A 25,979-nucleotide genomic window follows, 5' to 3' on the forward strand; every position below is an offset into this window, starting at 1 on the left:
GGCCATACTGATTCGCTAGTGCAATATACTTATATAATTCCCTTACACATATACTCAGGAGTTTGTCATTTTATAGACAGTGAGTAGGGAATTAATATTTCAGTAGAGTGTAAGTTCCACTACAACAAGAATTTTTGTGTCTATTGTTACATTTTTGTATACATTGTTCTATGTACAAACTGTTAAACCAGAAGACCAACGACTTAGATTAAGACCATTTCCTATAAGAACTTGAAAGTTATTTATTCCTTGACAATCTTGATAGGCCATAAAGGATTAATGTGTGCTTAAACAGACCAAGTCAATGAAGGCAAGGAAGTAGTACATTTAGAAAAAAAATCTTTAAAATGCTAGCTTTTAGGTATCTGGGAATTAGACCCTTGGGAAATTACTGAACTAAGATCAGGCAACAGAAAGGGTAAATACTACAAAAGAGATTTTTGTGGAGGAACATTCATTCAAATGAAAGAAAGAATGTCAAAATTGGTTCGAGATCACTTTCCCACAAAGCCAATGTATGGATTCAGAACGTTTCTTCCCCGTGGGTAGATTCCCCATGAACCATTCAAGCCATGGTGGCATTGGTAAACTTTTGAGAAACTATCCCCACATTTCTCGTGAAAAAAAAAAGAATTTACCCAACAGAAGGAAGATATTAGCACGTGGAGGAGTCTTATCTTGAATTACCTGGTGCCGGGCTCGACTCTGGTCCAGAAGCTGCCGGGACTGAAGTTTTTGCTGTTCAAGTTGTTGCAGGGCAAAATGGAGTTGGTAGCTGCCTACTGTGGAGTGGCACCTGTGCTGCGGGATCATCCCTGTAGCCTTGCTATACGCGCTGTTCTTTACCTCTCCCTCCCAGGCAAAGCCACCTGTTTGGAGGCTCCTGAAGAGAAAAGAAAGCAGATTTCTTAGAATGCTTGTGTGAACAATGAAAGTAAGGAGAGAAAGATTTCAGTTATTTTCCCTTTATAGAACTGAAAGCAGTTTGGAGTTACAAATCTGTTTGTGGGATAAATCATCTGACCCGCCTATGAAATCGCAGCTCCATGAAGACAAAGGCGGGCCGCTCTGCTCTCTATTCTATTCCTAGCGCTTTGCCATAAGGCTTGGCATGTGCTCAGCACACAGAAATATCTGTTGAATGTTAAATAATTAAAATAGCAATCTCACTCCCCTGTGATTGTCAAAAGGACCTCCAAGAGGAGCCCAGAGAGCTTCAAATGAAGGATGGTAGGTTCTTTCAAGGTAAGAACAGAGGAACAAGCATCTTATCTAAACATCAACTTCAAAATTATAGGGGTGAATTGTGCAAGAGTCTTGGTTTTTCTTGGCCACCCATTAGTGAAGTACCTAAATTTTTAAAATAAGTGTTTGTATTTGAGCTTATGTCCCCATATCATGGGATAACATAACTGGTGTGAGAAGATACATTTTTCCTCATTCTGAATTCATCTCATCAGGGTCCCCAGCCAGGTTGGCATTTAGCCTACACACATTGAAGACATTATGCTAAGTGAAATAAGCCAGCCAGACAAGGGCAAATATTGTATGATTTGTCCTAGAATAGTCAAATTCATGGAGACAGAAAGTAGAATGGTGGTTGTCCGGGGCTGGGGAGACAGGGGAATGGGGAGTTATTGTTTAATGGGTGTTGAGTTTTACCTTGGGATGATGACAGAAGTTTTGGAGACGGATGGCGGTGACGGTTGCACAACACTGTAAACGTATGAAATGCCACTGAATTGTACACTTAAAAATGGTAAATTTTATATTATGTATTATTTTACCACAGTTTTTTTGAAAAGGTCCCCATTTATTTTTAGAACAGTCTTATTTGGAAATCCTTCCATCTCCTTAACATTTTGGCTATTCATCTCTGAACCTTCTTTAACTACCTAGTATTTTTGATTTTTTCCTTTTAGAGTTACAGTGGCCAGAAAATAGTACATAGAAGAAACACAAAGAGTGTCATAGTGAACAACCTTATCCCAAAACCTTGGTGAATGGTGCTTAGAGAAATAAAACAGTGCCTAATTCAAGAGACATATTCATAGTGATTTAAATCATCGTGTTATTCTTCCCTTTGTAAATATCCTTTGGTGTTAATGGTCATTTTGGTGGCAGAGATGCAACAACACATGGGGTGAGTTTACACAGAACCTTCCTGAGTCCTGACCTACGGCTGCCTGGTTAATAACAGCCTGGGTCCTTGTGACCTCAACAGAGCCCTGTGGGAGGGAGCAAAGTGGGATGTCTTCTGAGGCCAGAAGCCCATGCTCCTCTCTTGCCTGGGGGGCCGTCTCTCTCATAGCTTGGTCATCTTGGGTCTCTGCTTTGGTTTCTCTACCTCTCTCAAAGAGATTTCCAGACACGGAGTTAAGGGAAAGTCTGTGTAATATATTCTGAAGTCCATGGATGAAAGGTTTTCTACTCACATAATCTCACCTCTGATATGTCACATCCCTTGCTCACCTCCTCCCACAGTCTGGCTCCCACAGTTCAGTTGCACAATTACACACATTCAGCTAATCTTCCTGGAGAACGGTACCAAAAAGCTCAGAGCTTGCTTATTAACTTTTTCTTAGTATGATATTTGATCTTCCGTGATCCCTCTTGAATTGTCTCAGTGTGCGTGTTATTAGACATGATTTTTCCCAAGGGGCTTCTAGAGATGTGAGGAAATGTGGAGACCAAGGATCACATGTAAATAAATACCCGACTATGTGAATAAAATGTTAATATTATTCACAAAGTGAAGTGCTGAGTGGGAGTCAAATAGGACTTCTGGGGTTAAGAAGGGAGGGGCCAGAGGAAACCATGATCTCTGTTCTCATTAGTGAGGGAAGAGGAAAGCTTACTGAAGATACAGCAAATAGCAAAGGGAACCGAGTGAGCTCTGAGTGGAAGGCGAGGCAATGGAGCAAGGTATTCAGGTGTAAATGAAAAGCGGGCTCAAGGCAGGAGTGAGCTGATCCAATGAACACACGGAAGAGACAGATAATACAGCAGGAACTGCCTGGATGAATAACCCTGAGATTTCCATACCAATTAAGGCAGGAATTTGAATCTAGGATGAAACTATTATTTACGATAACCGGGCCCAAGGTTAGAAAATTCATCAATTGTGATTCTGCTTCCATTCCTGGCTCGCTGGTTACAGAAGTTTGTAGCCACAAGAGGCCATCCAGACTTAGGGATTCGATATTTAAGGATTTATATAACTATGTAGCTTATATCAGAATTCACCTCACGGGCTAGCTAGGTTGGTTTTATTTTCTAAAAACTGCTTTAATAACCAATATTCCTAGCAGGCAATTACTTTAATGCCTTCTTGCTGTAATCAGAAATCAGAGTCTGTAACTAGGCCCCCTTATTTGGAGGTGACCAGGGACAGAGCCTCAGCAGGGGTCTGTGGATGTGTAAGGGGCAGGACAGTGGGCAAGAGAAGATCAAACGAGGGACTTTGGATAGAGGAGGTTTATTCGCCCACCTGCACACACACTGAACAGACTGCAGCAACATAAGCTTTTGTAGTGAAAGCTGTTTTTAATCTCATCAGTAACATAAGTGCAGTCTCCAAGTCACAGAAAGAAGTTGCTTAAGCAAGTGGAGGCTATTAGCAAAGAGGAAGGAATTTTTACAGTGCAACACTGGCTGGGTGCAGGAGTGCTCAGCTGTCTAAGGCAGTGTGGTCAGTGCCACGAGAAACTTGCTTGCTTTGAATTCCAGTGGGTGTTACTCAGGCCACGGTATCTCACGGTTAAAGCACAAGCTTTGGGGGTTTACAGTATGCAAGTGTTGTAATGATTGACACGGAGGACACCAGGTGCACTGTCACTTGGGTTTTGCCTGAGATTACATATTGACATAGTCCTTTCTATGGCAGCTATGAGTTTCCATTTCCATCCAAAATTCCGTTCCATTTTCTTGAACCCCAGTTCATTCTAGTTTACTAGTAATACATTTTCTACTCCCACCAAACTTTTGAGATTCAAGTATTCTCTATAAAAGTTAGTTGTTATGTTATTCTTTGCTCAACACTAACATATAATATTGTATACGTTCCCTATAAATAACTTCTTACACTTTTTTATTATTTCTAGAGTAGGACAGACAGACTCAAAAGAGTTAGCTGTGGGAATGCTCTGGATGTCTAACAACTGATTCACATTCAGAGATTCAAAGTGAACTATGCTGTGTCTTGTCCTGACTACATATGCAGCTCACTGCCAACAATACGGCGAATTTTTCTAAACCACACATCCTCTTATTAGAACGTTGTCTTACTTTCTGTATTACACCGTGGCACTGCAGGGCTAAATGTTTCTCACCATCACTGCCCTTCCTGCAGCATGCCCTACCCCTCCAACTTCTAGCCAAAACACACTAAAGGGCTGTGTCTTTCTCTCTGGTCTAATATCTGTTCCATCAAATGGATGTTGGTTGTAAGGAACTCGACGGAAATTTGTAAAATGCACGGGTCTTTAGCAAAGCAAAACCTCCTGAGCAGGCTGTTGCCCTCTTCATAAAGATATGCTTTCCGTGTCAAGATTTCTCAAGAATGGGGAATTCCCTGGTGGTCCAGTGGTTAGGACTCCGTGCTTCCACTGCAGGGGGCACGGGTTTGATCCCTGGTGGGGGAACTAAGATCCTGCAAGCTGCACGGCACAGCCAAAAAAAAAAAAAAAAAAGATTTCCCAGGAATGATGTGATGTCTCAAGATGGTACGGTAGGGATGAGATGGAGGAATGTGACAGCTGTACAAAGAGTGTGATTCCGCGTCCACTTCCCCAGCTTCCTCCACCCAGTCTGAGCAAAACCTGAGCGACCACGTACGAGGACGTCTTTGCCCTCTTCAGGGTGTTGGCAAGTGTGTGGGTGTGCTTTCAATTGTCCTAATAATGGGGGTGGGGATTACTGACATTTAATAGGTAGAGGTCAAGTGTGCCAAATGTCAAAAAATATAAGGAAAAGCCAGCCCTGTGCTAGGAAAATATGTGCTTCTCAAAATGCCAATGGTGCTTCTAATGAGAAACACTGTAAGGCCATGAAGGAGGTGCTTTCTGGGGACAATCTTATTATTTCTTGGTAAGAAAGAGTATCTACCCACTTCCATGGCACTTATTCCACTACACGTTATGGAATGTACAGATATTCAAGGATGGCAGAGGCTACATTTTCTTTGCCTATAAATTTTCAATCTCAAACAAAGTAGTTGGGACACACAGTAAGTGCTGGAAAGGTGCTGTAAATGCCCAAAATCCTACAAATGAGAGAAGAACTCCCACGAGCTGTTACAAAGCAGTGCTGGCCAGAATAAGGAAGCTATGTGATCAGAGAGTCATTATAAAATGTGGTGGGGAACCCCCTTAGCTTTGCGGGGTATTTCCAAGGACAAAATCAGAGTGATTCTTCATGGAGTGTTGTGTGTCCCATTCCTAATCCTTCCCAGGGCAGCTGGGGTGGGATCACATCTACAAAGACCAAATGGATGAGGAGAGACTAGACAGACGCTACTGCAGCCTTTATTACATCCAACTTCTCTATCTTTATTATTCTTAAACTTTCCTCTTCTGTAAAATGGGGATATGATAATAGTACCTATTTCATAGGGTTATTGTGGGGATTAAAGAGCTAACACAAGTGAAAGTACAGGCACATAGGAAGGGCTCCAAAAATATACTACCACCACCACCATTACTACCATTATTACTATTCATTCCCCTCCCAAACAATTCCATTTCACTGCTGCCCTACAGTTCTTTAAGTTAGTATATAGAAAACATAAATTTGGCCATTTTCCACCAGAGGATTCTGTGTTACAAAGTTAACACAATCTAGTCATGAGTACAGTATTTGTTGTGAGGTCAAAAGTGCTCCAAGTTACTAAAAAGAAAAGCCCTGATGTACAGTGTATACAAATGGTTATTATAATTGTATTGCAATGCTCTATGCTGAGGACTAAAACAGGTTATCTGGAAAGGGATGGATTTTCCTCCTCTTCAATCCACAAGTGAAGGGGGCACCTATATAATCTACCCTTGTAAGCAGTCAGTCTTCTGCTCAATCCTCCTTCCTGATCCTCCATTAGAGCCGATCATCTCAGAGATTGAAGGTGTGATCTACAAGCAGCCATCAGTCTACCTTCTTCTACTCTTCACTGGCCATCTCAGAGAAAGGACTTTCTGTTTACACTGCCTGTTTCTGTCCTAACATTCTCCCCAGTCTTTCAGCGTGGTTTCCATCCATATAAATATAGTGGCTTCCTTTTTTTTGTTCTAGACGGTGCTCAAGGGAGAGTGAGAGTGAACTGGACAGGCCTCTGGAACTCCTAAAACTCATGATCCCAAAGGGGAGTCCTACCCTCCACTTTCAGAAATAAGGAAATAGAACCCTATTTTATTATAGCTCCGGCATTCACCATCTTGTAGTTAAATCAAAGGCAAAAAACAGAAAACATTCAAAAGTTTCTGTTGGACTTATGCTTCTGAGCAAATAGAAAGTTTCAAGAGCCTGTCACTTTTACCTTAAAAAAATAATAAGCTGGGCTTCCCTGGTGGCGCGGTGGTTGAGAGTCCGCCTGCCGTTGCAGGGGACGCAGGTTCCTGCCCCGGTTTGGGAGGATCCCACATGCCGCGGAGCGGCTGGGCCCGTGAGCCATGGCTGCTGAGCCTGCGCGTCCGGAGCCTGTGCTCCGCAACGGGAGAGGCCACAACAGTGAGAAGCCCGCGTACAGCAAAGAAAAAAAAAAAAATAAAAATAATAATAAGCTGCTAAATCATACTTATTTCAAACCTAACAAAATGCCGAGGACATTCAGTAAACCTAAATGAATATAACCCCAGGAAGTGACAAGCTCTTCACTTTTAGCCAGGATGGCCCCTGGGAGGAGGAGGAATGTGTCATAGATGGGGGTTAAGGCACTACCAGCTAAACTTCTGATGAGCTTTTAACACCTGCATGTGGGCTGGTATGATATTTTAGAAGCCCCAGCATAGAACGAATCTGTAGCCACCCATCAACTCTTTCATCAATTGCATGGGGACACTGAAGGCTGGGGGATGGGGAGGGACTGATTAAAGTCCCTTTCAGAGAAACTGTGGATATTGTTCTTTGACCTTCACCAAAACTCAACATGTAGTATAGTCCAAAAGTTAGTATTGTAGAATCTGAAACCAAATCAACGAGCTTTTCATACTCTGTTGGTCTATCTTGCATTTTGAATGGATCTTGTATCCATACAAGATTTGTGTAACATCAAGCATTAGTCTTTAGGAATACTGGTTCACTGAGTGATGCAGACCTTCCAAATGCTGACATATTTCATTATACAATATTAAAAAACCATATTTGTTAGTATCACTCCAATCTCACCAGAAGGAAGGTGTCAAATTCATAGGGGTGAATATAAGTTTTTCAAAATTCTTTGCACAAAAGGATCTTTAGAATCTTACTGGTGGTCCCATCCTGGCCCCAAGACATCTGCAGCCAGAGGTGAATTTAATCTAATTAAAGCTACAACAAAGTCCAGACCCAGCTTAATTATCAGATTGGCTCAACCCCTTCTCCCTTTGCCCCTTTCCCACACATTAGCAGCCTGAGAAAAGGATGAGCATGGCTTTTTTTTTGGGGGGGGGGGGAGGCGAGGGTGTGTGTGTGTGAACATTATTTACTTAAGTCTGTGGTTTTACCTAAAATGTCCAGCATACGATTAGTAATTATAAAAGACATGCAGAAGCAAGAAAATATGACCCATGTAAGAAAATGGTCAATAGAAGGACACTGAGAGGTGTTACAGATGTTGGACTTAGCAGACATGAACTTCAAAATGACAATGATAAATATGTAAAAGAGTCTAATGTAAAAGGTGGGAAACACATATAAACAGATGGAGGATTTCAAGAGAGAGATGAAATCTTTCAAAAAACAACCAAACAAGGATCCTAGAAATGAAAAAATATAAAATCAGAAATGAGGAGTGCATTCAAAATGATAAACAGCAGACTGGACACAGTAGAGGAGAGTATCTAACAGGTATAAAATTGGAATCCCAGCAGTTGAGAAGAGAGAATGGGGCAGAAGAAATATTTAAAGAGATTAGGGCTGGGAATTTCCAAAGTTGATTGTAGACATTAACCTAAAGACCTGAGCAGCTCTGCAAATCCCAAGCAGAATACGTACAAAGAAATCCACACGCAGGCAGATCACAGTCAAACTGCTGAAACTAAAAATAAAGAAAAAAAAATCTTAAAAGCAGCCAGGGTGGCGGGGTGCTCGGTGGTAGTGGTAATATTACATACAAAGGAACAACAATGCCAATGATTAGCTGACTTATCATTAAAAAATGATGGCCAGAAAACACTGGTGAGCTATCTTTAAAGTGCTGAAAGGAAAACAAAAAGAACTGCCAACCTAGACCGAAACATTTATACAATACTGTCAACCAACTCAATCTATTTGATAATTATGGAAAACTAAACCCAACAACTTCAGAATACATATTCTTTTCAAGTGCATGTGGAACGTACACCAAGACAGTCTAAATGCTGGGTCATAAAACCAATCTCGATAAAAACTGAAAGATCAAAATCACACAGAGTACACTCTAACCAGAATGGTATTAAATTAAAAGTTAATTAATTTTATATCTTTAAAACAATAAGATATCTAGAGAATTCCCAAATATTTGGAAATTAAACAACACACTTTAAATAACCTATGGATCAAAGAAGAAATCACAAGAGAAATTAGAAAATGTATCAAACTCAATGGTAATGAAATCACAACCAAACAAAATTTGAGATGCAGTGAAAAGAGTCCTTAGAAATAAATGTATAGTATTAAATGTCTATATTAGAAAAGAAGAAATATGTAAAATCAATGTTCTAAGCTTCCACTTTAAGAAACTAGAAAAATAAAAGCAAGTTAAAGAAAGTAGAAGAATAAAAAATAAAATAATAAGAGCAGAAACCAATAAAGTAATTAAACAAGGAAGCCATCAGACTGAGGTCGCTCTAATGTCTTGGCAGTCTGTGTAAGCAAACCAAAACCCACGCCGGAGTCATTGCACTTACATCTGAAAAGTGAAATTTAAGAACAACCAATTACAAACAGCCAACTAGGCTTTCCCAAGTAAGGCAACCACTTAAGCTATAGCCAAATAATTTGCTTACTTAGCTTAAGAGTCTGCTCTATTAAAAAAAAAAAAAAGCCTTTCCCTTAGTCTCTGCCAGTGGAGTGCTCTTACCCATTTTCAATTTGGCACTGCCCAATTAAAATCAATGTGTGCTCAAATGAACTCTTTGAAAATTTAACGTACTTCAGTTTACATTTTAACACAATGAAATAGAAAGTGGGCAAACAGGAAACATCAATAAAACCAAAAGTTGGCTATAAGAAAAGAATTTAAAAGTTGATAAATTCCAAGCAAGCTGATCACAAGGAAAAAATTACATGAATTATTCATATCAGGAATGAAGAAGGGGGAACATCATACAGAGAATATAGATATTAAAAGTATAAGGAGATATCATGAACAACTCTATGTCAAATATTTAACAACTTAGATGAACTGAAAAAAGCCTTGAAAATACAACTTTTTGAAAATGACACGATGAGAGAAAATCTAAATATATAAATTTAACTTGTAATCAAAAACCTTCTTAACAAAGAAAACTTTAAGCCCAGATGGCTTCAATGAATTCTATCAAACATTTAAAGAAGAAATAATTTCAATCTTTCACAAAATCTTTCAGAGAAGAGGAGGGAAAACTTCTCAACTCATTTTATGATGTTAACACATCTCTGATAAAAAAAAAAACTTGATAAAACCATTACAAGAAAATTACAGACCAATACGCCTAGTGAACATACACACAAAAAGTTTTAATAAAATATTAGCAAATATAATCAATCTATCTGTCTCATGTATGGGATATATATCATGACCAAGTGGTATTTATGGTGATTTAAGGTTAAAAAAAAATCAATAATGTAATTCACTGCATTAAGAGAATAAAGAAGAAAAATCATATGAGAATATTATTAGATATCAAAATGCACTGGACAAAATTTATTCATCTCCATTCATGACAGAAACTCTCAGTAAACTAGGAACAGAAAGAAAGTTACTGAACCTAATAAAGGATATCTATGAAAAATCTATACCTAACATGATACTTATTGGTGAAACACTGAATTCTTTTCCTCTAAGATCAGGAATAAAGGACAGATGTATGCTCTCACCACTTCTATACAAAGTTAGTAATATAAGACCTAGCCAGTGTCATAAGAAAAAAAAAGCAAAGTTGCAGGAATCAAAGTCCATAAACAGAATAAAATTATTTTTTATATGCCAGTAATACACAACTGAAATTTCAGTGTAATAAATTAATTGAAAGTGAAATTTTAAAAAGCAATGCAATTTACAATATCATAAAAATACACCAAATATCTAAGAATAAATATACTGGAAAATGTGTAAGGTCTCTACATTGAATTTATAGAACATTAATGATAAATATTAAATAAAACCTAAATAAGTACAGAGGTATACCATATCTTGACTGATTGGACGATTCAATATTGTTAATATGTTTATTCTGGATTACAGATATTGGTTTCCTCAGTTCCAAAATTTCCATCTGGAAATTCGTCTTGAAATTTCCTACCTTTTATTCATTAAAGCCTATTTCCCTTTACACCCTTGTTCATAGTTATAATGGCCACTTTAAAATCCTTGTCTGCTAATTCTATCATCTGAGCCTCCTTAGGATTGGTCTCCATTGATTATCTTTTATTCTAAAAATGGGTCCTATTTTCCCACTTTTTTCATATGTTGAATAATTTCATATTGTATCCTGGATATTGTGAAATGTTGTAGATACTGGACTATATTATGTTGCTTCAAAGAGTGAGTACGTATGTGTGTGTGTATAGGCAGTTAACCTGGTTGAACTCAAACTGCAGTTCCTTCTTCCCCTCGGTGGGCTGTGGCTCACATCTATGTTCAGTTCTTCTAGCTTCAGCTGTATAGTTTGGAGTATAACTTGCATATACATTGTCCAGAGGTCAGCCCAAGATTTGGGTGAAATTTATACATAGAAGTTAGGTTCCCCTTTTCTGGTTGCCTCATTTCCAAGGTTGTCCTCTTACTCCCTAGCAAGTGTGCTTGTCCTGAACTCCATCCTCCAGGTTGTCAAGACAGACTTTGTTGGATTTTTATGTAAGTTCTAACTGCTCAATGTGGTGTGAACTACGGGGATCGATGGTGGTGATGCCTGCACGACTATGAATGTATTTAATACCACTGAACTGTATACTTAAAAAATGATTAAGATGGTAAATTTCATATTGTGTGTATTTTACCACAATAAAGAAAAAAGAATAAGGAAAATTAATCTATGATGAGAGAAGTCAAAAGAATGATTATAGGGGGAAGAGGTAGAATTGACTGGGAAGACACACAAGGAAATTTTGGAGTGTGATGGGAATGTTCTATATCATATGTTGAGTGGTGGTAAGGTGGATATATAAACCTGTCAGAACATCAATTTGAACATTTAAGGTATGTGCATTTTATCTTACGTAAATTTTACCTCAACTTAAAAAGATCATTTCACAATATATACAATTATTGAATCTTTATGATGTACACCTGAAACTAATGTTATATGTCAATTATACTTCATGAAAAAAATAATGTGGAAGGTAAGCTTCATATAATTTTTTTAGTATATATTAATTATATGATCATGGGATCATGAATTTGGGTGGTGGTGGGGGGAGACCTGAAGGATAAGAGAGAACGGTGAGTTCATGAACCTCAGTTCTCTATTTCTTATAAGATAAGCATACAAAGAGAGAGTGTGCTTAGAGTTTGCACTTATGAGTACTGAATTGGAAGTCTACATTTTTAAAGTAACAATAAACATTAGAGAAACTACAGACAGTCCTGGGGTTCAAGAAATGGAGGTAGTACTTTTTAAAAAAAAGACAAATATGCAAATAAAAAGTTATGCATTTTCCCTTATCTTTCATTAAACACCTAATTATCAGTATTTCCTGTTTGTGTGTATGTTATATCTCTTTTCTCAACTTACTTGATTTTAGTTATAAAATTATTTGTTCTCTTCATGAATTTTGCAATACTGGAATCGTATGTAAAAATACATGCTTATGTAGTTATTTCATTTCAGCGAAATTCAACCTGCATTTATTGGACCCTGTTCCTAGATGCGCAGGGACTACCAAGAAGAAAAACACAAGCTCCCGCTCTCAAATTGCTCATAATCTGGAGGAAGTGTACTCGTTTAGGTGAATCCCCAGGGAAGATTAGGAGGTGGAGCAAAGTCAGGAATGGCAGGACTCTGGAATAGGTGACACTTTCAAGAGAGATTCAAAGCCTCGGAGGAACAGCATTGGACAGAGACTCAAGGGGAGCTAGCAGACATGATACTAACAGTGAGGAAAAGTACATTAGCCCCTGAAGGATCAAATAAGCTGGCCAGAAGGTCTGAAGAAGTGAGAGATATGTAAGCAGAGTGACAGTAATGATGGTAAATGAGCACTCTGGTTGAAAGGCAGAAAGAATTGTTGGCTCTGGGAACCTGAGCCTGAAGATTTATTATGAAATTAAAAGTTATATGTAGTTATGGGTTTCCCTGGTGGCACAGTGGTTAAGAATCCACATGCCAATGCAGGGGACACGCGTTCAATCCCTGGTCCAGGAAGATCCCACATGCTGCAGAGCAACTAAGCCCATGCGCCACAACAACTGAGCCTGCACTCTAGAGCCCACAAGCCACAATTACTGAGCCCGCGTGCCATAATTACTGAAGCTTGCGCGCCTAGAGCCCGTGCTCCGCAACAAGAGAGGCCACCGCAGTGAGAATCCCACGTACCACAACAAAGTGAAGTCCCCACCCACCCCGCAACGACAGAAAGCCTGCATGCAGCAACAAAGACCCAACACAGCAAAAAATAAATAAATTTATTTTAAAAATAAATAAATAAAAGTTATATGTAGTTAGAAGAGAGTCAAAAGGTCAGTGATAATTAAGTTTAGCATTAAAATTGCATACTGTAGTCTCCAAGAAAAAAAAGTATGCTTATGAAAGGCTTCCATTGAATGAGAACTACTTTCATTAGTGAAAGAATAAAAGTCGAATTGCATGTGCCAATAGATATCGATTTAATAAATTTAATAAATAATACTGAAAATGTCTACTAGTAAGTCTTAAGGCTTGCTGTTAGTAACTGCTGACTGGGAACAGTGATAGCTGGCCAAATGAAATGTGTGCCTAAAATTATTTAAGTGGAATGAATTAGACAGACCAAGAGGTTTTATGCTCATGGTGACAGGTGCCTTGCTTAGAGAAATTTTGTGCTGGAAAATTATTTTAAAACAATCTCTAAAAATGCAAGTGCTGCAAAAAAAAATGCAAGTGTTAAAGGCAAAAATTTATTTTTTTTACCTTTGAGTTTGTTCCTTGAGATAAGACTATACTTTTATCTTTTCTGTTTTGAATCTATGGAGTTATACTGAGATGGTTCCTTTGCAGGAAGAGTTGAAGTACAACAGAGGTAGTATCAGAGGTACAGAAAAGTTCAGAAATTATCTGGAAAAACTATGTGAACTTTTGACAACCTGTATGCTAGGTCAAAAGCACAGAACTATATGAAATTATAAATGTGGTCTGATCTTCCTGCTTGAGAACAGGATGAAAAGCTTAAAAACCTTTAAATATTTTGTTTATTTGAGCGGATGACAGGCTCTTGGGAAAGGATTAAAGAAATAATCCAAGAAAGAAGGCAAGAAGAAATAAAAGGTTTTAGATGCTGGAAAGGAATCAAAACCAGTGCAAGAGCTGGATAAGTGAGAGAATTCTGGAGGGAGAGCAGAGACCCTGTGCCCCTGGATCTGCACTGCAGGTTCTGAACTGGACAACTCTCAGAACAGGAGCAGCACAGCTTAATGATGAAGAGCTGGGCTCTTGAACAAGACTTCAGGTTCAAATCCTAACTCTACCACTTAAAGCAACATACTTAACCTCTCTGTGCCTTGGTTTCCTCAGCTGTGAAATGGGAATAAAACTCAATCCCACATCTCACAGGGCTGGTTCAAGAATTAAATGTAATAATCTATCTAAAGCATAGCACAATGTCTGGCGCACATAATAAATGCTCAATAAATGTGAGCTGCTATTATTAACATTGTTCCTGTGGAAAGTGAATCCAAACCTTTGTGAAAACAAACAATAAGGATGCTAAGGAACAGTTGTGAGCAACTCTATCACTTCTCAGAAAGAAGAGAAGCAAAGAAGTATTTATATTCCCCTTACCAAGTACTATGTTCACGTGGGGTAACCTGGGTGATAAACGGGGGAGCCAATCTAGTGGATCTGAAAAAAGGACTCAGGAGTCACTCAGTGTGTGTGAGCCAGGGAGCCAGGTCTCCCCAGCTAGAGACAGCCGCTGCATGGCAGTCCCCACCTGAGGTCGCGTCCTCATGATGGAGACCTGCTGTTCCAAACCAAGCCAGCCAGAGAATGCTCTAACCATAGGCAGGGTGCTGCCCCTGTGGGGAAGTGGGTGTTTACTAATAATGCTGATTACCAGGGAGGGGCAGCTGTTCAGACACTGATGAATGATGGAGATTATCACCAGCCTTCTTCCCCACCCCCACTCCTGCTAGTAAAAGCCTGAATTATCAGCACTGGCTACACTGCCTTTCGCCTCTTCAAAATGAAACAAAAGCAATTTTTTTTTTAGGAGCAAAATGTCATAACCTGAAAAACACAAAAAGATAGAAAGGTAAAAAACAAAAGTCATCCATCTGCACTCCAACAACCAAAGATGGCTACTATGAACATTTCGTCAACATTCTGAGGTACATACTTCCTCTGTGTGTATTTCCCTCACACAAGCAGAGTGATCCTGCACTATCTGCTTTATAATCTGCTTTTACAATCTGGCAAATATGTTGTAAAAAATTTCCCACATGATAGTACTGGTTTTGACAGTCTTATTCAACTGTTAACTTCTATTACACTTAAAGTCAATTTAAACCCTTAAGCCTTCTTCACTTGAATTTCTGAAACCATGTGAAGAGCTTTTATATTTTTTTCTTATTAAATTCCATGAATTAGACTCATCATTCTACCCTGTTTAAATCATTGTGAATTCTGATTTTCATCCAAGGTATTCAGTATCCCACCCTACTTCATGTCATCTGAAAATAGGTTTAGTATGCCTTCTAGATATGTAGGTGCCTAGTATATAGTAGGCACCTAAATAAGTATGAATGGATAAATTAATTCATTGATTAAAAAATGGTGACCTACTGAGCAAATCACAGAGCCTCAATGACTTAATTCTCAATCTTACACTGATTCATTGGGTACAGTTGTCTAGTTATCAGAGATTCTTAATGACAGTGTTATCTTGTTCACATTTCTCTGTCGTGACTTGTCGAAACGCAGTTATGGTAATTGTTTTTTTGTCCCCCTGATCTTCTCTTACTAAGGTGATTCTACCATGAAGGGAAATGAGGTTAGTCTAGCATGACTTATTTTTTTCGTGAATCAATGCTGGGCTTAAGCGATTCCCTTTTCCTTCTCTAAGGGCTGCCAAATCATTGGTTTGCTAATCTGGTAGATTTTGGCTTGAAATTGACATCTCAGTTATCAGTTAATATATTCAGCATCTAATTTATCTCTATCTCTTCTTTTCTGTTCCCAGTGTATGAGCTCCTTTGTTGCACATGAAATCATACACTGAATCACAATCACAGGACTAGAACCGTAAATCATGAATTAGTAATCATAAGAACTGCTTCTCTTTGGACACAGTAATTCAATTATTAAGTAGAGAAAATAAGATTGATTCAATAGCCTGACCCTTGTGAGCTTCATTTTCCTTGAGGAATAAAGGGAGGGTTTGGATAGGACAAAGATGTGCCCTGAAAACTGAGAATCTAGATAAGGGTTCTTAGTATCAGTATAATATCAATTGGCACGCCCAAAATAAATCTATCACCTATTGTTTACTACACATGCCGAAAGGGGAAGCAGGACAATACGTTAAAATGAAGTGGCTCAAAATCAATCAGAAGAAAAGAAGAAAAAAACAAGCAAGACTCAAAAGAGACTAAGAACATGAGCAGGGTCCAAGTAAGATACATACTTTGAAATACAGAATTATAAGCAATTGAGAGGGGAGGTTTCTGATCATTCATTCAACAAGCAGATATACAGAAAAGGAAAAGGAAGCGGTAGTGATGACTGAAAAATGTCTAGGGGGATTATTCTGGCTAACTTTAACTTTGGTTTTATTAATACTGTGTGACCAGGACATACATCTGGAAAGAACACACTGAAGTATCCAGTCAAAAAGCTAAGAGCTGATATGCCTGCCCTTTAAAAGTACAGTGAGATCCCAGCCAGCTGGACTTGACAATGGATTCAGAATGTGAACCAGACTTCTGCTGTCTCCATACTCGTACCACTCCATGATTGATGGAATGATCCCCAGGAGGAGGAAATTAGGACAAAGTTGGATTTCTCAGTACATCTGGCAGAGAATCTGGGGGCAAGCTTTACGGAACACAAGGCTGGATATAAAACCAAACCTTTCAAAAGGTTAAGTTCACAGCACTGTTCTAGAAGACAACTTAGGATTCTGGGAGTCAGCCAGGTTTGTAGATGGAGGCTCCTTGGTCCTGTATCTATTAACAGTCTGGGTCTGCAAAGACAGATGGATCCTTAGCCTTATTAACAAGAAATGTCTTTGATCCAGCTCTTTACTTTGGCATAACCAGCATACCACATGAAGCCTGAAAAATGGAGCTGTGAACTTAAAAAGAAGTGAGCAAAGGGTGACCTTTAAGAAAGCCAAAAGAGAACTCCCTGACACCAGTTCATTCAACAATGAAGACTGAATCCAGCTCAGCAGGATTTTTATAAAATAAAGGGAAAAGTCGGATGCCTTTGTGACAACAACACAGGTACACACGAGCACAGCTGGGCCTTGTAAAACTGGACCACCATCACCTAGCTTTCACAGCCTGCAGAGACAAGCCAGGAAAAGTTTTCAAAGTGAAAGTTAATGTGCAGATTGTCTAGGGCAGCTGACATGCCAGTTTCCAAGAATTTCTACAGTGAATTGTAGCTGGGTTCAAACCTAGTACACACAAACAGCTTGCAAAGTGTCACAAATTTAGAATTCCTGCCTCATCACATCAGTTAGGCTCCTTTCGTTTCTCCTATTTTCCCCGGGAAGCAAAACAGCTGGCGATATGGAAGTCAAGTCTATAGCTTTTCTGGTTTCACTAACCTGTCTCTGCCCCCATTCTCAATTGGCCAAGGGAAATGGGAGACAATGCCAGAATTCCACCTTTCTTCCTTTCTTCTTCTTCTTCTTCTTTTTTATTTTGTAACCTTCTCTACCTGTCCTTTTTCTTTTCTTTATAAATAATGTTTTTATAAAATAGGGAAGATACTGGGGAAATCACAAGAAAGGAGATTTTTTTTTTTAAAGCTATAGGGCTAAAGAGGGGAAAATAAAATGTGTATAATAGTCAAGCCTTTTTCTTACCACTCCGTGTGTGTACGTGTGTGTGTGTGTGTGTGTGTGTGTGTGCACTGCATCTAAGAGCCCATTCTCAAGCTACCTTCAACTACAATCTATGGAAACAACCCTTCATTGTACTAGGAACTGGTCTCTTATTCATCAAGTCCACAACAAGGCTACACTGGCACCTGCTTCTGTTGTGTCAAGACAAGTCTACTGAAATTTGCTGCCCTCAAGATTTACTAGAGGGTGCTCTTTGGTGGGGTTAATGGCGGACTCCCGGAGGGCTCACGGAAAGGAGTACTTCCCAGAACTTCTGCTGTCAGTGTCCTTGTCCCTGTGGTGAGCCACAGCCACCTCCTGTCTCTGCAGGAGACCCTCCAACACTAGAAGGGTACTCCATGTTTCATTGGCTTGGGAAAACTTTCTCACTTCATGAATAGAACAGAAGCCTCATAAAAATCTTTCAAAGTTCTTCTGGCCGGCATGACACAGCCCATCACAAAGAGTTTCTCATAGAACTTCCATCCTTATTAAAGGGCCATCAGAATAATCTTTTGGAGAGGGCAGAGAGTAGAAACAAGAAGAACTACAATTCTGCAGCCTGTGGAACGAAAACCACATTCACAGATAGACAGACAAAATGCAAAGGCAGAGGACTGTGTACCAGATGAAGGAACAAGATAAAACCCCAGAAGAACAACTACATGAAGGGGAGATAGGCAACGTTCCAGAAAAAGAATTCAGAATAATGATAGTGAAGATGATCCAGAACCTCGGAAAAACAATGGAGGCAAAAATCGAGAAGATGAAAGAAATGTTTCACAAAGACCTAGAAGAATTCAAGAACAAACAAACAGAGATGAACAATACAAAAACTGAAATGAAAAATACACTAGAACGAATCAATAGCAGAATAACTGAGGCAGAAGAACAGATAAGTGACCTGGAAGACAGAATGGTGGAATGCACTGCCCCGGAACAGAATAAAGAGAAAAGAATGAAAAGAAATGAAGATAGCCTAAGAGAACACTGGGATAATATTAAACGCAACAACATTAGCATTATAGGGGTTCCAGAGGAGGAAGGGAGAGAGAAAGGACCTGCGAAAATACTTGAAGAGATTATAGTCAAAAACTTCCCTAACATGGGAAAGGAAATAGCCACCCAAGTCCAGGAAGCGCAGAGAGTCCCAGGCAGGATAAACCCAAGGAGCAACACGCAGGACAAACGGTAAGCAAATTGTTTTCTCAAAGACACAGAAAAATTATTAAAAGCAACAAGGAGAAAAACAACAAATAACATACAAGGGAACTCCCATCAGGTTAACAGCTGATTTCTCAGCAGAAACTCTACAAGCCAGAAGGGAGTGGCACGATATATTTAAAGTGATGAAACAGAAGAACCTACAACCAAGATTACTCTACCCGGCAAGGATCATCTCATTCAGATTTGATGGAGAAATCAAAAGCTTTACAGACAAGCAAAAGCTAAGAGAATTCAGCACCACCAAACCAGCTCTACTACAAATGCTAAAGGAACTTCTCTAAGTGGGAAACACAAGGGAAGAAAAGGACCTACAAAAGCAAACCCAAAACAACTAAGAAAAAGGTAACAGGAACAAATATATCGATGATTACCTTAAATGTGAATGGATTAAATGCTCCAACCAAAAGACACAGATTCGCTGAATGGATACAAAACAAGACCCATACACATGCTGTCTACAAGAGACCCACTTCAGACCGAGGGACACATACAGACTGAAAGTGAGGGGATGGAAAAAGATATTCCAGGCAAGTAGAAATCAAAAGAAAACCGGAGTAGCAATACTCGTATCAGATAAAATAGACTTGAAAATAAAGAATGTTACAAGAGACAAGGAAGGACACTACATAATGATCAAGGGATCAATCCAAAAAGAAGATATAACAATTATAAATATAAATGCACCCAACATAGGAGCACCTCAATATATAAGGCAAATGCTAACAGCTATAAAGGAGGAAATCAACAGTAACACAATAACATTGGGGGACTTTAACAGCTCACTGACACCAATGGGCAGATTCATCCAGACAGAAAATTAATAAGGAAACACAAGCTTTTTTTTTTTTTTTTGCGGTACGCAGGCCTCTCACTGTTGTAGCCTCTCCCGTTGTGGAGCAAGGCTCCGGACGCGCAGGCTCAGCGGCCATGGCTCATGGGTCCAGCTGCTCTGCAGCATGTGGGGTATCCTGGACCAGGGCACGAACCTGTGTCTCCTGCATTGGCAGGCGGACTCTCAACCACTGCGCCACCAGGGAAGCCCGTAAACACAAGCTTTAAATGACACAATAGACAAGTTAGATTTAATTGATATTTATAGGACATTCCATCCCAAAACAGCAGATTACACTTTCTTCTCCAGTGCACATGAACATTATCCAGGAGAGATCACATCTTGGGTCACAAATCAAGCCTTGGTAAATTTAAGAAAACTGAAATCATATCAAGCAACTTTTCTGACCACAACGCTATGAGAATAGAAATCAATTACAGGGAAAAACATGTAAAAAACACAAACAAAGGGAGGCTAAACAATATATTGCTAAATAACCAAGAGATCACTGAGGAAATCGAAGAGGAAATCAAAAAACACCTAGAGACAAATGACAATGAAAACATGACCATCCAAAACCTATGGGATGCAGCAAAAGCAGTTCTAAGAGGGAAGTTTATAGCAATACAATTCTACCTCAGGAAACAAGAAAAATATCAAATAAACAATCTAACTTTACACCTAAAGGAACTAGAGAAAGAAGAACAAACAAAACCCAAGGGCAGTAGAAGGAAAGAAATCATAAAGATCAGAGCAGAAATAAATGAAAGAGAAGCAAAGACCAATAAAACTAAAAGTTGGTTCTCTGAGACGATAAGCAAGATGGATAAACCTTTAGCTAGACTCATCAAGAAAAAGAGGGAAATTATACTCCAATAACGATGTTAAAAAGAAAAAAGAAAAAAAGGGAGAGGACTCAAATCAATAAAATTAGAAACGAAAAGACGTTACAACGGACACTGCAGAAATACAAAGCATCCTAAAGGACTATTACAAGCAACTCTATGCCAATAAAATGGACAACCTGGAAAAAATGGACAAATTCTTAGAAAGGTATAACCTTCCAAGACTGAATCAGGAAGAAATAAAAAATATTAACAGAACAATCACAAGTAATGAAATTGAAACTGTTATTAAAAATCTCCCAACAAACAAAAAGTCCAGGACCAGATGGTTTCACATGTGAATTCTATCAGACATTAAGAGAAGAGCTAACACCCATCCTTCTCAAACTCTTCCAAAAAACTGCAGAGGAAGGAACATTCCCAAACTCATTCTACGAGGCCACCATCACCCTGATACCAAAACCAGACAAAGATGCTACCAAAAAAGAAAACTGCAGACCAATATTACTGATGAATATAGATGCAAAAATCCTCAACATAATACCATCAAACAGAATCCAACAACACATTAAAAGGATCATACACCATGATCAAGAGGGATTTATCCCAGGGATGCAAGGATTCTTCAATATATGCAAATCAATCACTGGGATACACCATATTAACAAATTGAAGAATAAAAACCATATGATCATCTCAATAGATGAAAAAAAAGCTTTTGACAAAATTCAACACCCATTTATGATCAAAACTCTGCAGAAAGTGGGCAAAGAGGGAACCTACCTCAACATAATAAAGGCCATATACAACAAACCCACAGCAAACATCATTTTCAATGGTGAAAAACTGAAAGCGTTTCCTCTAAGATCAGGAACAAGACAAGGATGCCCACTCTTGCCACTCGTATTCGACATAGTTTTGGAAGTCCTAGCCATGGCAATCAGAGAAGAAAAAGAAATAAAAGGAATATAAATCGGAAAAGAAGAAGTAAAAGTGTCTGTCACTCTTTGCAGATGACATGATACTATACGTAGAGAATCCTAAAGATGCAGCCAGAAAACTACTAGAGCTAATCAATAAATTTGGTAAAGTTGCACGATACACAATTAATGCACAGAAATCTCTTGCATTCCTATACGCTAACAACAAAAAGATCAGAAAGAGAAATTATGGAAATGATCCCATTCACCATTGCAACAAAAAGAATAAAATACCTAGGAATAAACCTACCTAAGGAGGTAAAAGACCTGTACTCAGAGAACTGTAAGACACTGATGAAAGAAATCAAAGATGACACAAACAGATGGAAAGATATACCATGTTCTTGGATTGGAAAAATCAATATTGTGAAAATGACTCTACTACCCAAAGCAATCTACAGATTCAATGCAATCCCTATCAAATTACCAATGGCACTTTTTACAGAACTAGAACAAAAAAATCTAAAATTTTGTACACAGACACAAAAGACCCCGGATAGCCAAAGCAATCTTGAGGGAAAAAAACGGAGATAGAGGAATCAGACTCCCTGACTTCAGACTATACTGCAAAGCTACAGTAATCAAGACAATATGCTACTGGCACAAAAACAGAAATATAGATCAGTGGAACAGGATAGAAAGCCCAGATATAAACCCATGCACCTATGGTCAACTAATCTATGACAAAGGAGGCAAGGATATACAATGGAGTAAAGACAGTCTCTTCAATAAGTGGTGTTGGGAAAACTGGACAGCTACATGTAAAAGTATGAAATTAGGACACTCCCTAACACCAGACACAAAAATAAACTCAAAATGGATTAAAGACCAAATGTAAGACTGGACACTATGGAACTCTTAGAGGAAAACTAGGAAGAACACTCTTTGACATAAATCACAGCAAGATCCTTTTTGACCCACCTCCTAGAGTAATGGAAATAAAAAGAAATATACACAAATGGGACCTAATGAAACTTAAAAGCTTTTGCACAGCAAAGGAAACCATAAATAAGAAGAAACGACACCCCTCAGAATGGGAGAAAATATTTGCAAACAGATCAATGGACAAAGGATTAATCTCCAAAAAGTATAAACAGCTCATGCAGCTCAATATCAAAAAAATAGGGGCTTCCCTGGTGGCGCAGTGGTTGAGAGTCTGCCTGCTGATGCAGGGGACACGGGTTCGTGCCCCAGTCCAGGAAGATCCCACATGCCGTGGAGCGGCTGGGCCTGTGAGCCATGGCTGCTGAGCCTGTGCGTCCGGAGCCTGTGCTCTGCAACGGGAGAGGACACAACAGTGAGAGGCCCGCGTATTGCAAATAAATAAATAAACAACCCAGTGAAAAAATAGGCAGAAGACCTTAACAGACATTTCTCCAAAGAAGACATACAGATGGCCATGAGGCACATGAAAAGCTGCTCAACATCACTAATTATTAGACAAATGGAAATCAAAACTACAATAAGGTATCACCTCACACTGGTTAGAATGGGCATCATCAGAAAATCTACCAACGAGAAATGCTGGAGAAGGTGTGGAGAAAAGGGAACCCTCCTGCACTGTTGGTGGGAATGTAAACTGATACAGCCACTATGGAGAAGAGTATGGAGGTTTCTTAAAAAACTAAAAATAGAATTACCATATGACCCAGCAATCCACTACTGGGCATATACCCATATGCCCAGTATGAGAGAAAACCATAATTCAAAAAGACACATGCACCCCAATGTTCATTGCAGGACTATTTACAATAGCCAGGTCACGGAAGCAACCTAACTGCCCACTGACAGACAAATGGATAAAGAAGATGTGGTACATATATACAATGGAATATTACTCAGCCATAAAAAGGAATGAAATTGGGTCATCTGTAGAGACGTGGATGGATCTAGAGACTGTCACACAAAGTGAAGTAAGTCAGAAAGAGAAAGACAAATACCGTATATTAACGCATGTATGTGGAATCTAGAAAAATGGTACAGATGAAACGGTTTGCAGGGCAGAAAGTGAGACACAGATGTAGCGAACAAACGTATGGACACCAAGGGGCAAAAGCGGTAGGGGGTGGTGGTGGTGGTGTGATGAATTGGGCGATTGGGATTGACATGTATACACTGATGTGTACAAAAGTGATGACTAATAAGAACCTGCTGTATAAAAAAATAAATAAAATAAAATTAAACAAAACAAAACAAAACGTATGGACACCAAGGGGGGAGAGTGGTGGGGGGGTAGGGGGGTGGTGGCAGATGGCAAAAAAAAAACTTTTGAAGTCATAATTTCCATTTTGGATTTCACCCATTTCATTAGAAGTTATCTGCTTTACCTGTAATAATAATAAAAAAATTTACTAGAGGGGTTCAGTTCTAGGTCACAGCTGCCACCAAATGCAGGCACCCACCTCTGATAAGACCAGACCATTGAAACTCATTATCCTGGTCCTCAGCTGCTTGCACTGAATATTAATTCCTTTCCAGCCCTAGCAGAGGCAGCACAGCACAGGACTGTGGTTCTCAAAGTGTGGTACCTGGACCAACAGCACAGCATCACCTGGGAACTTGTTAAAAGTGAAAATAACTGAACCTCACCCCACACCTACTGAAATCAGAAGCTCTGAGGTTGGGCCCAGCAATCTTTATTTTAACAAGCCATTCAAGGGATTCTGATGCATCTCACTGAATCACCGGCAGAGTGGTTAAGAGCATGGATTCTGCTACCACTTGTTTGAGTTTGAATCCTGACTGCCATTCACCAATGCGTCATTTTGGGAAAGTCACTTCATTGCTCTGTGCTTAGTCTCTTCACCTGTAAAATGGGGATGATAACAGTGCTTATCTCACAGAGGACCTGGGAGCACTAAATCAGTTAATACACGTGAAGCTTTGAGAACAGTTGCTGGCACAAGGTAAAAGTTAGCTATTAAATGAGTTAAGGTACATAAAGCATTTAGGGCCTGGCATATCATAAGCACTGAATGTTACTATTAGCATGTCACTATATTTTCTCTTTTTTTTAAGCATTTTAAAAATATTTTATTTATTTAATTAATTTAATTTTGGCTGTGTTGGGTCTCCGTTGCTGTGTGCGGGCTTTCTCTAGTTGAGGCGAGCGGGGGCTACTCTTCATTGTGGTGCGCAGGCTTCTCATTGCGGCGGCTTCTCTTGTTGCGGAGCACGGGCTCTAGGCGCACGGGCTTGAGCAGTTGTGGCACACGGCTTAGTAGCTGTGGCACACGGGCTTAGCTGCTCCGCAGCATGTGGGATCTTCCCGGACCGGAGTTCGAACCCGTGTCCCCTGCATTGGCAGGCGGCTTCTTAAAAACTGCGCCACCAGGGAAGCCCCCTATTGTTTCTTATGTATCATCTTATTTTTGAGATTCAGTGGGATGTAATCTGGATTTCTCACAAATCAACAGGCAGGCCATATTCCTACATGGTAAACTGTGTCCTCTTGGTATGGAGAAGCTAATCACTTGTAGTATGAATATAATAAAAATAGGAATACAGAATTTGTATTTCAGGGATGAATCAAACAAAACTCTTTACCTCTAGGGCTCAAATTCCAGACATTACACTTGCTGATGAAGTGTAATATATGATTACACTGATGAAGAAATGTATGATTCATTTCTGTGTCTGTCTATGGCCAGATTCCCCACACACTGAGTCCATAAATAGCCTGGAGGCTAAAAGGGACATCTTTCATTATTACTTCTTCTGCTTTACATCCTTTTCATGATACTCTGGTTCCTTCCCTTGTACATTTGATCGTAGCCAAAAGTCCAAGAAGCAATGGTTCTCTTCTAAAATACCAAAGCTGTTGAACATATGTTAAACCACAGCTAAAATGACAAATCACATTTATAAGACGTGTTGACCAGCACCTGTATGATCAGGCCATTGTAAGAAACCAAGAGGACCCAAAAAATCTACAACTTCTATCCCCGAGAGTCACGATATTTCCCTTGTATGGAATTACCCACCTTCAAAACAGCCATTCTAATCCGCCTGACCTGCTGGTTCTAATCTGTGACAGAAATTAAGTTATATCCAGAAGAGGCAGCATACAAAGCAAGAAGAAATTTAATCCAAATTGTAAATGTAAGCCATATATTTAGAGTTAGCTGCTTCAGTCTTATTGATGTTTTCTGCCCACACACGAAGCATGACATTAGTGTCTCATAAAAGTAAAATAATGTACATGTTCATAGATGATGGGACATTTTTCTTCACTTTTGTTCACAGAAATACTGGTTCTTACATTCCAACAGTGAGAGTTTATCTTCAGAAATATTTCCACCTCTCCTTTGCACGTTATCATCACTAAATAATGGGTCTAAGACTAGCCTGGGATGCCACTGTGAAAAGACTGGTACTGATTTTCCTCTTCCCACAAGTAGGGAAGTTCAAGCCGTGAAAAGCATGAACTTTCACATCAGAAAAAGCTGAACTCAAATGTTAACATTTCTAAGTCTATTTCAT

At 39.2% G+C, this 25,979-nt stretch overlaps 1 protein-coding gene across 1 annotated transcript in view; it reads right to left on the reverse strand.

The window, feature by feature from the left end:
• TTLL5 (tubulin tyrosine ligase like 5) overlaps window positions 1-25,979 on the reverse strand; it is a 253,665-nt gene that overhangs the window by 45,158 nt on the left and 182,528 nt on the right. Inside the window, exon 29 of the mRNA XM_065871649.1 lies at window positions 688-883. Within this exon, the coding sequence (XP_065727721.1) occupies window positions 688-883 (196 nt within the window). The remainder of the gene's footprint in view (window positions 1-687; window positions 884-25,979) is intronic.

Source organism: Phocoena phocoena, chromosome 2, assembly GCF_963924675.1.
Source record: "Phocoena phocoena chromosome 2, mPhoPho1.1, whole genome shotgun sequence".
Lineage (NCBI taxonomy): Eukaryota > Metazoa > Chordata > Mammalia > Artiodactyla > Phocoenidae > Phocoena > Phocoena phocoena.